Genomic DNA, 15,124 nt, shown 5'->3' with positions numbered 1-15,124 from the left:
CAGCTCCAGCGACCCGGGTTCAATTCTGGGTACGGCCTGTGCGGAGTTTGCAAGTTCTCCCTGTGTCTGCGTGGGTTTTCGCCGGGTGCTCCGGTTTCCTCCCACCACCAAAAGACTTGCAGTTGATAGGTTAATTGGCCATTATAAATTGCCCCTAGTAGAGGTAGGTGGTAGGGAAATATAGGGACAGGTGGGGATGTTGTTGGAATGTAGGATTAGTATAAATGGGTGGTTGATGGCCGGCACAGATTCGGTGGGCCGAAGGGCCTGTTTCAGTGCTGTATCTCTAAATAAATAAATAAAGTTTATCCAGGATTTTGTTTGACATGTGCATTTCTCACCGAGAGGCACCTTCTGGATGTGTGCAATAGTGTCATTACCTGTCATGCATCTCCTGCATAATTTCTGGTTAGTTCATGCCTAAAATCATTTCACTTATCTTTCAAACAGCCGTAGAGATCGCTAGAGAAATTGAGAGGAATGAGAAGACCCAAGCTGAACTTGAAAGCAAAGCAAGTGAAAGCGTGAGTATTGTTTGATGCTTTCTATGTAATTTATTTAAATTTTTATGGAGGAGCAAAAAAGACAATTTCAATTGTTTTTATTAGATGAAATTCACAAAGGACCAATCAGAAGAAGAAATCGATGAAATCCACAAAGAATATCGTGAGTTCAATTGTTTTACTTGCATTGTTTAAGGGTTTGGAGGCACGTAAATACTTCTGACTGTTGCACTTGAGTGCTTGAGCAGTGGCAATGCTCTCACCTCCTTCCGTGACCAATTTTAACAACCTTCAAAGACTTGGGGATGTTGAGACCTCGGTGAGTGTACAGAGGAGATTTACTAGAATGTTACCAGGGATGAGGGACTTTGCTTAAGTGGAGAGACTAAAGAAGCTTGGATTGTTCTCCTTAGAGTAGCGAAGGTTAAGGGGAGTTTTAGTAGAGGTGTTCAAAATTATGAAGAGTTTTGATAATGTAAATAGGGGGAATGCTTCCATTGGTAGGTGGGTCAGTAACCAGTGGGCACAGATTTAAGTTAACTGGCAAAAGAATCAAGGGCGGGGATGAGAATTTCTTTTTATACAGTTTTTATGAGCTTGAATGCACTGGCTGAAAGGGTGGTGGAAGCAGATTCAGTAGTCACTTTCAAAAAGGAATTGGATTTACAGGGTTATGGGGAAAGAGCAGGGGAATGGAACTAATTGGATAACCCAAAGAGCACAAATAGCACATTGGGCCGAATAGCCTCCTTTCTCTGCTGAGAGATTCTGGCTGCTATTGAGAATAATTCATTAACAGAAAAATGGATGGTGGGTGTTGAGCTCAGATGCTGCCTTCACCATATAGTTGGTGCTAGTGCTGTCGGGCTAATAAGTAGCAATGACAGAGCAGCTCTGAATCTCACCTGTGACCAGAGGTGGGTTTTGCCAGAACAACTCAAGAGGCAGATGTAAGCAGGGATAATTTACACTTACATTTAAATAGCACCTTTCATGTACTACTAGTGTTGTCACTTTGTAATTTTGGAAACTTGGCAGCCAATTTGTGCACAGCAAGCTCTCATAAACAGCAGCAAAATAAATGATCTTAGCTTCTCCCCACTGTCCTGGCCAATTGTTAACTCTGATCCAACACTTAAAAACAGATTATCAGGTTATTTATCTAAACACTGTTTATGGATCTCTGTGCATAAATTTGCTGCTGCGTTACCTAATTTACAACTGTGACTACATCACAAAATGTACCTCATTGGCTGTAAAGCACTTTGGGACATTCTGAGGTCTTGAATAGCCCAGGAGGTATGTAAGTTCTTTCTTTAACTACTGGAAATGTAAGATCCTCAGACTGCTTCAGTGGGAGACTGATTCCTCTGAGTCCAAGATGGTACCAACAATGGACTAAAATTGATAGTACCTACCCTCAGGACATCCCAAAGTGCTTTACAACTTTTTGCAGTATAGTCACTGTTGTAGTGTTTGAAAAGCAGCAGCCATTTTGTCCCAACAATGCGATAATGATCAGATAATCTGCTTTTGTGATGTTGATTGAGGGATAAATACTGGTCAGGGCACTGGGTGGAATTCTCCTGTTCTTCAAAATAGTGCCTTGGAATCTTTTATGTCCACCTGAGAGGACAGATGGAGCCTCGGTTTAACATCACATCTGAAAGGCGACACCTCTGCCAATGCACCATTAACTCAGTACTACATTTGAATGCGTTTGTATGGAATAGCAATACATTTACAGAAGCAGATGAATAATTAAAGTTGCATTTCGCTGTCTTCAACAACCAATGGTTTGAACATTGACAGGAGAGCTGACCTTAACGCCCATTTCCCACTTCTTGTAGGTCTCACTTCATCGGGCTACTCTTTGTTTTTCCATCATTTGAATACAATTTGGCATGCCAGGTTGGGAGAATTCTGTTTTTAGGGCAACTTTAATGTAGTAGGTCAGCATGCTGGCCTGTTGGCTCTAGGACCTGAGCTCAAACTTAACCCAGACCAAGGCAATGAAAGTCTCCTCTTTCTATCAGCTGAAAGGGTCCTTCTTCGATGAAGACAGTAACTTTTACTGGGGCACACTTCCACCCATGCTGGCAGTCCTCCAGTGTGTACCCTAGGTAGCCATTCTGAGCAAGCCTGGGCAGTGAGTGTTGGCAGACTATTTGAGCATGTGAATGATTTTAAAACACAGGGACTTAGTGGTGAAAATTAATCATCTTGCCTTTCCTGAAATAGGTGACTCCTGCTGGAGACTGGTTCCATGGGCACCAGGAGCCTTCTGATATCTTGTCCAAATGACCATTCTTTACATGTGAACCTGGACCAGTGTTGGTAACTTTTTGTTGAAGGCCACCATCCCAATAGATATTGAGGACCACTTTGAGGAGCATAAAACATGCCACGTGCGTGAGCTCAGAATTGTACGCATTTTGTGCGTACGTGATTTGCCTCTGTTCTTGCAAAAATGCCGCTGACTTATAACCCAGACAAAGGAAAGCCAAATATTTTCTACTCGCTTCCGAGGCTGCTCAATTCAAAGCAGAATGTGTCATTGCCCTGAGAGGACTCGGTAAACAAAATGGGTTACATTAGACTTGGTGGTGGTGCTGAAATGTCATAATGGGCAGCAAAGCTGGCTGGAGGGAATTTGCAAAATCAATCAGGCAAGCTGTTCGCTGTGGTGAAGGGTTCAAACCTGAAGGGATATAAGTTAATAAATCAGAAGGTAAATCAAAAGTTAGTAAGAAGCGAAGTTAGGTGGAGCTTATTTATTATAACGTGGAATAGATTTGGAGAACAAGCTTATTAGGGAAAAGTATTTGAAGTAGTTAGTATATCTGGGCACACTGGACATTTGGGTCTGTTTCTTGGAGAATGAATTTACTGATCAAGTGAGAAGGCGGCTGAATGAGGTTGGCCTATGAGAAAGACCGATGGCCTAATGGTCTTTCCTAAAAATTATGTTCCAAAACTTTTCTTCTGCAGGATCAGTTCCCCTTTTAAGGAGCACAGTAGGTTCTGTTTGTTTTTATGGTGTTCTCTGCACATCCTACTTGAGTCACAGTGGAAATGGGTAAGGCAGCAACTCTCTACAGATCAGTACATTAGTGACAGGTTATGACTTCCATTAGCACTCGCAGTATGCCTATTTGTATTTATCACTGATGCATTAGGCTTTGCTGAATAAAACGAATTGCAGCTCCTGGCTCATTTCATTAGTTGCTGTCTAAAATTAATTTCTTTTGGTGGGTGTGTGCAGCAGTAGTGGGTTTCCTTTGAGCACAGAGACTAGCTGTACTGAAGATTTTGTCTTATTTGGCACTAATCATCTAAATCTCCTGAGGGAAGTTTGAATAGTTTTGTCTTAAGTGTTGGTTTTGCATGATGACTACTGGATGCACTTTCCTACCAAACTCTCCTTTTTTTTTTAGCCTTTTGAGTGTCTGGCTTTAATTGTGTGGTTTGCTTCACTGAATAAATATTTGAAATCGAGGTGGGGTGGGGGAGGGGGAGCAGGATATAGCATAGTAGAGCAATGATGCATGTATTCCTCCACATGGTGGAATTTCCAAACTCAGTTGCGATGTTGTGCAGCATTATTGTGGGCACTCTTCAGGATACGGTGTCACTGGCAAGGCTGGCATTATTGTCCATTCCAAGTTGCTCTTGAAAAGGTAGTGGTGATACGCTTTCTGGAACCACTGCCGTCTGTATGGTGCAGTTACTTCCAGAGTGCTGCTAAGAAGGGATTTCGAGGATTTTGACCTTGTGACACCCTTATTGTGGGGGCATAACATTGGGGAGACCAAAAGCAGATTGGGTGTCCGGTGACCTCAGGCTCATGTCGTCTGCCATTTTAATTCTCCACTCCACTCTGACCTCTTTGTCTTTAGCCTCCAACACTGTTGCAGTGAATTGACCTGAAATGTTTCTCTGTCCAAAGATGCTGCTGCTTGACCTGCTGAGTATATCCAGCATTTTCTGATTTTATTTCCTTATTGTAGCGTAGGGTTTCTGTGCACCTACAAGGGCTGGTCATAGCCTGTTCATTGTTTTGTGACCTCCATGGATCGCCTAGTGGGTAAAGACATCACAAAGTGCCCTGCAGTTTTTGATGTGTTAGTTGATAGCTGGTATGTATATCTGTTACATCATGCCCTTTGAAGCAATCACATCTGTAAATGCTACACTTCAGAATGGTAGTCAGAGGAGGGGTCATTGACTTCTCAATCTCCTAAATTGAATGGGCTCCGGACATATGGTATGGCAGTCTTAAAATTGACAATCCCGGTTGCAAGCAGTGGACATCCTAGCTGTGTAATCTTTGCAGCAGTAATACATGTTTAGCAACTGGGTGTTTAAACTCGATCTTGTAGCAATAAATCTGACAACTGTCAGCCCTCTTGAACCATTTCTTATATGTCTAAGTGACAGCAGCATGAAAACTGGTTTAAATGTAGGTAAATGGCAAGTGCCATTGCCATTTGAATGGGGGGGGGGGGGAAGCAATGATTTCCTTGTTTTTGACGAGGGGTAGTGGCAGGGAGTTGCAGAAGTCCCAGAAGAATATGGAGTGTTGCAATTAATGGTGGCATCACCTACTCCATAATTTTCTCTTTCTATTGCGCTGTCTTGATGCACCATTGCAATAGCACAAGTGCCGAGGAAAATCTGGATCTTTTTTTTTAGGTTTGATTCTGAATAAAATATCCAATTTAAGCATGTATGATTAAACGGAACCTTTTGGAAACACTAAGCACTTGTAAGTGACAAGGAAGCAGAGCTGCAGTCAGTTGGTACCAAAGTATAAGGGCAAAAATTCTAGCTTTCAAAAAAAAAACTCAAACCATTCAATCATTCCACAAAAAGAAAAACTTTGATACTGTCAACGTTGCTCAGTGTTAGCACTCTCGCCTCTGAATCAGAAGGTCAGTTGTCAAATCCCACTCCAGGTATATATTTGGGCTGACACTTCAGTCCAAAACTGAGGGAGAACTTTAAGAGATGTCAGATGAGATGCTAAACCGAATCCCCATCTGTCATCTCAGGCACCGCCTTAAATATGCACTTCCTCCACGATTGGTGGACAGTGGCAGCAGTGTGTACCATCTACAAGATGCACCACAGCAACTCGCTAAACCTCCTTCGACAGCACCTTCCAAACCCACGACCTCTACCACCTAGAAGGACAAGGGCAGCAGGCATGTAGGAACACCACTGCTTGCAAGTTCCCCTCCAGGCCATCCTGACTTGGAACTGTATCGCTGTTCCTTCACTGTCACTGGGTCAAAATCCTGAAACTCCCTTCACTGTGGGTGTACCTACACCACACGGACTGTAGCAGTTCAGGGAGGCAGCTCGCCACCACCTTCTCAAGGGCAATTAGGAATAGGCAACGAATGCTGGCTTTGCCAGCGACATTCACATCCCATGAACAAGTGAAAAACAGTTCATTGGAGATGGGCTCCCATTTCATTGCTAGACAAAATGGACACGCAACATGATTATCGCATAAATTTGGATCTTACCACCTTTTCCCCAATGGCTTAAAATCAAATGATCCAATGCCAAGTCTGGAAAGTACTTCCTCCTTTTTGATATAGCTTAAGGCAGCATTTAGATCAGGGAAATTGGCTGTAGGATCTTGGAAGTGGCAGCATGCACAAAGTGTATGTTTTATGTCTTCATGCATGGTCTCTGCCATATTTTTGAGGAACAATCCATTTCAAATCAGACAAGTGCATTCATCCGCTGTACCCAATTTAATTCAGTTCATGTTTGTGTCTGATACCTGTATGGTTCTTGGCCGGAGAGCTTTGTGGCAAAACTGGAACATGAATCTTATCATTAGGTAGTTAAGTACTAGCCCTAACTTTCTTGGTGAGTTTAATTAGTAAATAATGCAGCAACTTCTTTAAACTCACAGGAGATTGTGTGTGGAACACTGCCAGAACTTGAATCTTAAAGGAGCATAGATTAGTCACTAGGATTTCTGTGAAGTGTCATTTGTGTATAAAATTTGCATACTGCATCCACTTGAACTGGGAGGAACATCCTGCACTACAATTATAGATTCTGTCCAAATTTGGGTCAGATAAGGCGAGAGCATTTTAAGCTGAGCAACACAGGGATAAAGTGTTGGTGATTGAGGTTGTGTCAGTGGAGTTGGGAAAGATGGATACAGTTGACAGAAATGAAATGAGATTTTCACATGAAAGTACACTAGATTAAGCAGGACGGATCAGCTAAAATAATGTCAAGTGTAATACGCACGCTGTTATTCTGTAAATGGTCCAGCAACTTGTGACGCGAAAGTGAGAGCCCCTATATTACAAATTGCTACAGTTGCTGGACGATTTGCTTTGCTCCACCGTCAGCCTTGCGAAAACAGCAGCTCCCCTCAACCTCCCTGTGAATTAAAGAAATTGCTGTTTTTGTGCATTAATTACTAACTAAACTCACCACAGAAAGTTAGGGCTACTGCTTAACAGCGTTTGTACCTTATTTTTGACGAGATTTATGGTCCTGCAATACCACAGAACCGCATTGGCTGAGAAAGGGAGCAATTGAAACTAGAGTCTCATTCCTGCAGATGGTAAATCATTATTAGAGATTTTCAATTTACTTTTTAAAAAAATTTATTTTATTTTTCCCTTGTCTGTTTTCTTCTCTCAATCCAACCACTTTCTTTTTCTGTGCCTGATTTGACTCTGATTTTGCTCTCTGTCATTCCTCTGCCTCTTTCTCGATCCTTAAATCTTATTGGTTATGGAGTTACACTGTTGGCCCCATCGTTTACCAAGATCCCACTGCTTCATCGACCTTGCATTTCCGGCAACTTACAGGGCAATAACTCTGAGTTGAAGGGTGAGGGGAAAAAGAAAATCGAACAAATGCCACGAGATGCCTTGTTCCAACAAAATCTGAGCCAATGTTTCTCTCCTATATAATGAAGTAAAGAGCCTTTTTATAAAAGTGAAGAATTAAACTGAGCTTTTGAGCCTGTGTTCTTTCTTTTGAAATAAAAAGTAAGATGTGAAACAGCCTATTGATTGCCAAGTTAAAAATCGACCAGGTAGTTTGCAGCATTATACAGAGAGTAATTTGTCTGCTGGCGGACAGCCATAAAGGCGGGGCTAAAGAGTGGCTAGTCGAAGAGACTTAGCAGTTGGCAGGGAAAAAGACAAGTGCAAGGAGAGAGCCAACTGTGTAACAGCCCCGACAGCCAATTTTATCTGCAGCACCTGTGGAAGAATCTGTCACTCTAGAATTGGCCTTTATAGCCACTCCAGGCGCGGCTCCACAAACCACTCGCGCTTACCCATTGTCTCTCGAGACAAGGAGGCCAAAGAAAGAAAGAAAAAGAAGAATTTGTATGGTCTTTGATGTGCTGAAAGATAGCCATTTTGAGACAGCTAGAGTCTGAAGATCTGAATAAAAGACTCCCAGTTATTTGGTTAAAATCTTTTTTTAAAAGCTGGTGACTTATTTTGAGAAAATGATAGATATTTTTGAAGCAGTCCAGTGGGACATCTATATCTGGACTGCATATTCTATCCAGTGCCTGTCCACGTTTAGAAAATAACAATGCACTTTTGTACAGTTTAATCATTTTTCAGCTGTTTATAAAATTTTCCTTTCATACACTCTATTTCCAGATAAGGCATGTGGAAATTATTAATGATGTTCCTATCACCAGCATCAGGAAACATACTTCCTTAAGTTAAAACTTCCCCAGTGGAGAGGTTGGGGAGCAATTTAGATGAGCCTCAATGCGTGACTAAGAGCTGCAGTCTGACATGGCTGTCCTGCTGTGGCGCAGTGCACTTTTAATGCACTTTCGTTGTGTAGGTGATCATCAATGCAAAAACTCTGCAGCTGTAACTCCTGTACACAGTTTCCTGCTTCAGTCCAGAGATGTCAGATTGCGCCACCCACACACTCACCACTTATACTTCAAGGCAAGAACGAATACAAACCTCTCTCTTTGCAAACTGTAGAATAATTTTGGTTATCATAGTTGACTAAAGACAATACAATAGAGCCTTTAATGTGAATAAGTCTATCTGCTTATAAGGAAGAGCATAACTTTGAAACATTACAATGTACAGTCTACTTTTGTGAATTCAAAATAGGTTAATTTGAATGACTAGATACATAGAATTTTTTTAGCTCAAAAATGTGACTATTCTAAATATTTATTTGGGAGATTCGAGCTGGTGTTACTGTTTTGGATTTTGTTAAAAATCTTAACCCAGATTATTTTGGCCCTCCTATTTCAAATCTCTCTTACAGGTTTGGCATTAGGAGTAACTTGTGAGTGTGTCTGCCCTTGTCTGGAAGCATTTCAGCCACATGCTCAGGAAGCACTTGGATTATTTTAAGATTTTTCTTCAGTCTTTGAAAGCAGACAAATTTGTCACAACAGACTTGTTTAAAGATATACGGCCAATTTGTAATAAACAATGAACAAGCCTACCCATTCCAGTGCGAGGATCAACCCCTGGACCTAATTTTCCAGCAGGCCTGCTGAATTAATTTCTCGGCCCAAGTGATCTGACCCTGAACATTCCTCTGTACATAACTGTTTTAATGTGACGGAAACCACAATAACAGGACAAAAAAGAAATCATTTTTGTCAGGTGTGTTAGATGCGTTGCAAAGCTCCCTCTGCTCAACCCCAGCAACGTGGTTTCGCCTCAAAAGAGCGCTGTTCTGCGTCAATGTCATTTTCCACAATAGCCATTCCTTTGGGAACTCATGAGTTAATTGTAAAATTAGGGACGGTGCTGTGCTGTGGGTCAGTTCCCAATAATAGCTTGATTGAGACAAAGAAGATTAACCCCATCTAAGGTGACTGGATTTGAAATCAGATGCTCGAGCTGGAAATACCATGTGGTAATCTGTTGTACTGAGTCTGCAATAGACTCATAGAATCTAACGGCACAAAAGGAGGCCATTCAGCCCATCATGTCTGTGCCAACACACTGAAAGAGCTGTCGAATTAATCCCACCCTTCTCCACTTTTCCCATGGCCTTGCAAATGCCTTCTTTTCAAGTGTATATCCACTTCCCTTTTAAAAGTTAATGAATCTGCTGCCACCTCCCTTTCAGGCAGTGCTTCCAGATCATAATTGTTTTTATGTGTTCATGGGATGTGGGCTTCGCAGGCAATGCCAGCCTTTATTGCCCATCTCTAATTGTTCTTGAGAAGGTGGTGGTGAGGGGCCTTCTTGAACCGGTGCAGTCCATGAGGTTGAACGTGTGTCCACAGAGCTGTTTGGTAGGGAGTCCCAGAATTTTGATCCATTGATGATGAAGGAACAGTGATATATTTTCAAGTCAGGAGGTATGACTTCTAAAGCAACTTGCAGGCAGTGGTGTTCCCATGCGTCTGCTGCCCTTGATCTTCTAGGTGGGAGAGATCACAGGTTTGGGGGAAGAAACCTTGATGAGTTGCTGTAGTGGATCTTGTAGATGGTTCAGACTGCAGCTATGGTGCAGTGGTGATGGAGAGAGTGAATGTTTAAGATGGTGGATGGGTGCCAATCAAGCGGGCTGCTTTGTCCTGGATGGTGCCAAGCTTCTTGGGTGCTGTTGGAGCTGCACTCATCCAGGCAAATGGTGAGTATTCAATTATTCTCCTGACATGTGCCTTGCAGATGGTGGAAAGACTTTGGGGAGTTAGGAGGTGTCACTCCCGAAAGAATACCCAGCCTTTGAGCTGCTCTTGTGGCCACAGTATTTATGTTGCCAATCCAGTTATGTTTCTAGTTGGTGGTGAAATCCAGGATGTTGATGGTGGGAGATTTGGCAATGGTAATGACATTGAACATCAAAGGGTAGTGGTTAGACTCTGTCTTGTTGGAAATGGTCATTGCCTAGCGCTTGTATGGTGCGAATGTTACTTGTAACTTATCAGTCCAAGACAAAATGCTGCCATGCATGTGGGCACAGACTGCTTCATTATCTGAAGTGCTGAGAATTGAACTGAACACTGTCCAATCATCAGCGAAATTCCCACTTCCGACCTTACGAAGGAGGGAAGGTCATTGATGAAGCAGCTGAAGATGGTTGGGCCGAGGACACTACCCTGAAGAGCTCCTCCAGCGATGTCCTGAGGCTGAGATGATTGGCCTTCAACAACCACAACCAGATGGTGTGAGGTATGACTTCAACCAGTGGAGAATTTTCCTCCCAATTCCCATTAACTTCCGTTTTAATAAGGCTCTTCAATGCCACACTGGATCAAATACTTCCTCGATGTCAAGAGCAGTCACTGTCACCTCACACCTGGAATTCACCTTTTTTGTCCATGTTTGGACCAAGGCCGTAAAAAGGTCTGGAGCTCAGTGGTCCTGGCAGAAACCAAACTGAGCGTCGGTGAGCAGGTTATTGCTGAGTAAGTGCCGATTGATAGCACTATCAATAACATCTTTCAGTACTTTGCTGATGTTTGAGAGTAGACTGATGGAGTAATTGGCCAGATAAAATTTGTCCTGCTTTTTGTGGGCAAGGCATATCTGGGCAATTTTCCACATTGTTGAGTAGATGCCAGTGTTGTAGCTGTACTGGAACAGCTTTGCTAGAGGCACGGCTAGTTTTGGAGCACAGGTCTTCAGCACTACAACCAGGATGTTGTCAGGATCCATAGCCTTTCCTGTATCCAGTGTACTCAGTGGTTTCTTGATATTATGTGGAGTGCATTGAATAGTCTGAAGACTGGCCTTTGTAACGGTGGGAATCTCAGGAGGAGGCTGAGATGGATCTTCTTGCTGAAGATGGTTTCAAATGCTTCACCTTGTCTTCTGTCCACGCAAGCAGGGCTCTGCCATCATTGTGGATGGGGTGCTCATGGAGCTGCCTCTCCCACCACCGTTTTGTAAAAAAAAATTCTCTGTATTTCCTGCCTAGATTTTTGTCAGACAAAACTGTCTTCTGTGGTTGCTGACCTTCCTGCCAGTGGGAGGTTTCTCTGGCTGGAGACACAGGACATTGTGAAGGGAACTCCAAGTAATTGCAAATGCTGTAACTCTGTGACTTGGTCAGTTGCTTAGAACAATGTACCTTCAATGCACATTTAATGCAGAGATGTGCAAAGTGATTCATTTTGGTAGGAAGAAAAGTATAAAATAAAGGGTACAATTCTAAAGGGGGTGCAAAAGCAGAGAAACCTGGACGTATATCTGCACAAATCATTGAAGGTGGCAGTGCAGGTTGAGAAATACAGTATCCTGAGCTTTATAAATAGGGGGGTATAGTGTACAAAGACAAGGAAGTTATGGTAGACCTGAATAAAACATTGGTTCGGCTACAACCAGAGTATTGTATCCAGTTCTGGGCACCACACTTTAGGAAGGATGTTAAGGTATTAGAGAAGATGCAGGAAAGTTTCACCAGAATGGTTCTTGAGAGGAGGGACTTCAGTTACGTAGATAGGTTGGAGAAGCTAGGGTCCTTGGAGAAGAGAAGATTAAGAGGAGATTTGGTAAAGGTGTTCAAAATCATGAGTCTGGACAGAGGAGGTAGGGAGAAACTGTTGGCGGAAGGATCCAGAACCAGAAGGCACCAATTTAGATGATTGGCAAAAGAAACAACAGTGACATGAGGTAAAGCTTTTTTATGCAGCATGTGGTTAGGATCTGGAATCCACTGCCTGAGTGTGTGGTGGAGACAGATTCAATCGAGGCCTTCAGAAGAGAATTGGCTTGTTATCTGAACAGAAAGAATTTGCAGGGCTACGGGGAGAAGGTGTGAGGGAATGGGGGAGGTGAGTTTCTCTTGCAGAGAGCCAGCATGGACACGGTGGGCTGAATGGCCTCTTTCTATGCTGGAACCATTCTATGATTCTGTACTTCTAGGACTTGGATAGATGGTACTTTTCTGTGGATAGGGTAATGTTGATGGGGGCTTGCCATACAATCATTCTATGCTGTGCCTAATTTGTTGTGAACAGGGTGAGTGCTTTTTGTCACATGAGAGAAATGCTCGTGGCATAGGCTGCTAACATGTGTGAATGGTGCATCACAGTACTCTGTTCCAGTCGGCTGTTCCTGCTCTCAGTTGCTGGTGTCTGGATTCAATGCTATTATTTCTCAATCTGAAGTGAGAGAAGCTAGGATCGTAGAAAATAGGAGCAGGAGTAGGCCTTTCGGCTAATCTGATTGAGGCCTCAACTCCACTTTCCTGGCTGTGCCCCATAACCCTTGACTTCCTTGTAGATCAATAATCTGTCTACTCAGCCTTGAACATGTGCAATGACCCAGCCTCCACTGCTGTCTGGGGAGAATGAAAAAGATTAACGACACTCTGAGGGAAGAAATTTCTCTTCATCTCTGTCTTAAATGGGAGACACCTTATTTTTAGACTGTGCCCTCTTCTCGATTTCCCCACAAGGGGAAAAAATCTTCACATCATCTACCCTGTCAGTCCTCCTCAAAATCTTATATGCTTCAATAATATCACCTCTCATTCTTCTAACAAAGTGATTCTTGACAACACAGCCGGCAGCTGACGTCATCAGACTAGGCCAATCTGCGCAGACGGGCTCCTGCTCTCTGCGCATGCGCTGCGTTCCGCATTGCCAGGACTGGTTGGCACATGCGCAGATGATGTCGACACGTAACGTGGCGAGACAGCGGGAGTGGGGGAAGCGGCGAGAGCGCGGTCGAAGACCTTGGTGGCGGGTGCACTCTCTCTCCCCAGCCCGCTCGCTCTCTCCCTCCCAAGCCCGCTCGCGCTCTCCCTCCCCGGCCCGCTCGCGCTCTCCCTCCCCGGCCCACTCGCGCTCTCCCTCCCCGGCCCGCCCGCTCGCGCCCTCCCTTCCCGGCCCGCCCGCCCGCTCTCTCCCTCCCCGGCCCGCCCGCCCGCTCTCTCCCTCCCCGGCCCGCCCGCCCGCTCTCTCCCTCCCCGGCCCGCCCGCCCGCTCTCTCCCTCCCCGGCCCGCCCGCCCGCTCTCTCCCTCCCCGGCCCGCCCGCCCGCTCTCTCCCTCCCCGGCCCGCCCGCTCGCTCTCTCCCTCCCCGGCCATTGTGTGCTGTCATGTGGTTACGTTGCCTTTATGTGATTATTTGAGCAGCGCCATCTTTAGCCCTGGAGCTGCCTGAACATCGCAGACTGTGACGTTTAAGTGGCACAGGCTACATTTGCGCATTTGCCACTGCAGCGCCACCTAGTGTTCGTGTTGTCCGCAAACGCAGCCGACTTCTAAACTCCAATGCGTATAGGCTCAACTTTTCCTCATAAGACAGCCCCTTCATCCCAAGAATCAGCTTAGTGAATCTTGTGTGAACTGCTTTCAATGCAGGTATATCCCTCCTTAAGTAAGGAGGCCAAAATTGTACACAGTACTCTAGCTGCGGTTTCACCAATGCTCTGTACAGTTGTAGCAAGACTTCCCTACTTTTATACTCCATCCCCCTTGCAAGAAAGTCTAACGTTCCATTTGCTTTCCTAATTACTTGCTCTATGTGCATGCTAACATTTTGTGATTCATGGACAAGGACACTCAGATCCCCCTGTACCGCAGCATTCTGCTTTTCTAATTTTCCCACCAAAGTGGACAACCTCCCATTTTCCCACATGATACTCCATCTGCCAACTTTTTGCCTACTCACTTAACCTATCAATATCCCTTTGCAGACTCTGTGTCCTCACAACTTGCTTTCCTACCTATCTTTTTGTATCATCAGCAAATTTGGCTACAGTGCACTTTATTCCTTCATCCCAATCGTTAATGTAGATCGTCAAAATTTGAGGCTCCAGCACTGATCGTTGTGGCACTCCACTAGTTAGTTTGCCAACCTGAAAATTCCCCATTTCTGCTGACACTCTTTCCTTTTAGTTAGTCAATCCTCTATCCATGCTAATATACGACCCCCAACACCATGAGCTCTTGTGCAGTAACCTTTTATGTGGCACCTTATTGAATGCCTTTTGGAAATCCAAATACACTGCATCTACTGGTTCACCTTTATCTACCCTGCTTATTACATCCTCAAAGAACGGAAATAAAATTATCAAACATGATTTCCCTTTCATAAAACCATGTTGACTCTGCTTGATTATATTCTGATTTTCTAAATGTCCTGCGACGACTTCCTGAATAATGAATTCTAGCATTTTCCCAATGATAGATGTTAGGCTAACTGGCTTTCTGTCTCCCTCCTTTCTTGATTAGAGGTGTTACATTTGTAGTTTTCCAATCCGCTAGGACCTTTCCAGAATCTAGGGAAATTTGGAAGATTACAACCAAATGCATCCACTATCTCTGCAGCCATTTTTTTTAAAGACCCAAGGATACAAGTCAGCAGGTCCAGGGGACTTGTCAGCCTTCAGTCCCATTAGTTTTCCTGGTACTTTTTCCTCTAGTGATACTGAGTTTTAAGTTCCTCTTCATTTTTGTCTCTTGATTTTCTACTATTCTTCGGATGCTTTTTGTGTCTTTTGCTGTGAAGATAGATACAAAATACTTGTTCAGAGTCTCTGCCATTTCCTTGTTTCCCATTATTAATTCCCCAATCTCATTCTTTAAGGGATCAATGCTTATTTTAGCTACTCTTTTCCTTATGTACTTGCAGAAGTTTTTACTGTCTGTTTTTATATTTCTTGCTAGTT

The 15,124-nt window shown here is 43.7% G+C and overlaps 1 protein-coding gene across 3 annotated transcripts in view; it reads left to right on the top strand.

The window, feature by feature from the left end:
• Window positions 1–15,124, top strand: part of rad18 (RAD18 E3 ubiquitin protein ligase) — a 396,256-nt gene that overhangs the window by 190,834 nt on the left and 190,298 nt on the right. For all 3 annotated transcript variants that reach the window (XM_068051447.1, XM_068051446.1, XM_068051448.1), the window contains exons 8-9: window positions 451–524; window positions 609–666. In XM_068051447.1, the coding sequence (XP_067907548.1) occupies window positions 451–524; window positions 609–666 (132 nt within the window). The remainder of the gene's footprint in view (window positions 1–450; window positions 525–608; window positions 667–15,124) is intronic.

This window comes from Heterodontus francisci, chromosome 19, assembly GCF_036365525.1.
Source record: "Heterodontus francisci isolate sHetFra1 chromosome 19, sHetFra1.hap1, whole genome shotgun sequence".
NCBI classification, from domain to species: domain Eukaryota; kingdom Metazoa; phylum Chordata; class Chondrichthyes; order Heterodontiformes; family Heterodontidae; genus Heterodontus; species Heterodontus francisci.
Note: the sequence above shows the minus strand (reverse complement) of the source record. Positions and strands in the feature narration are given on the sequence as shown.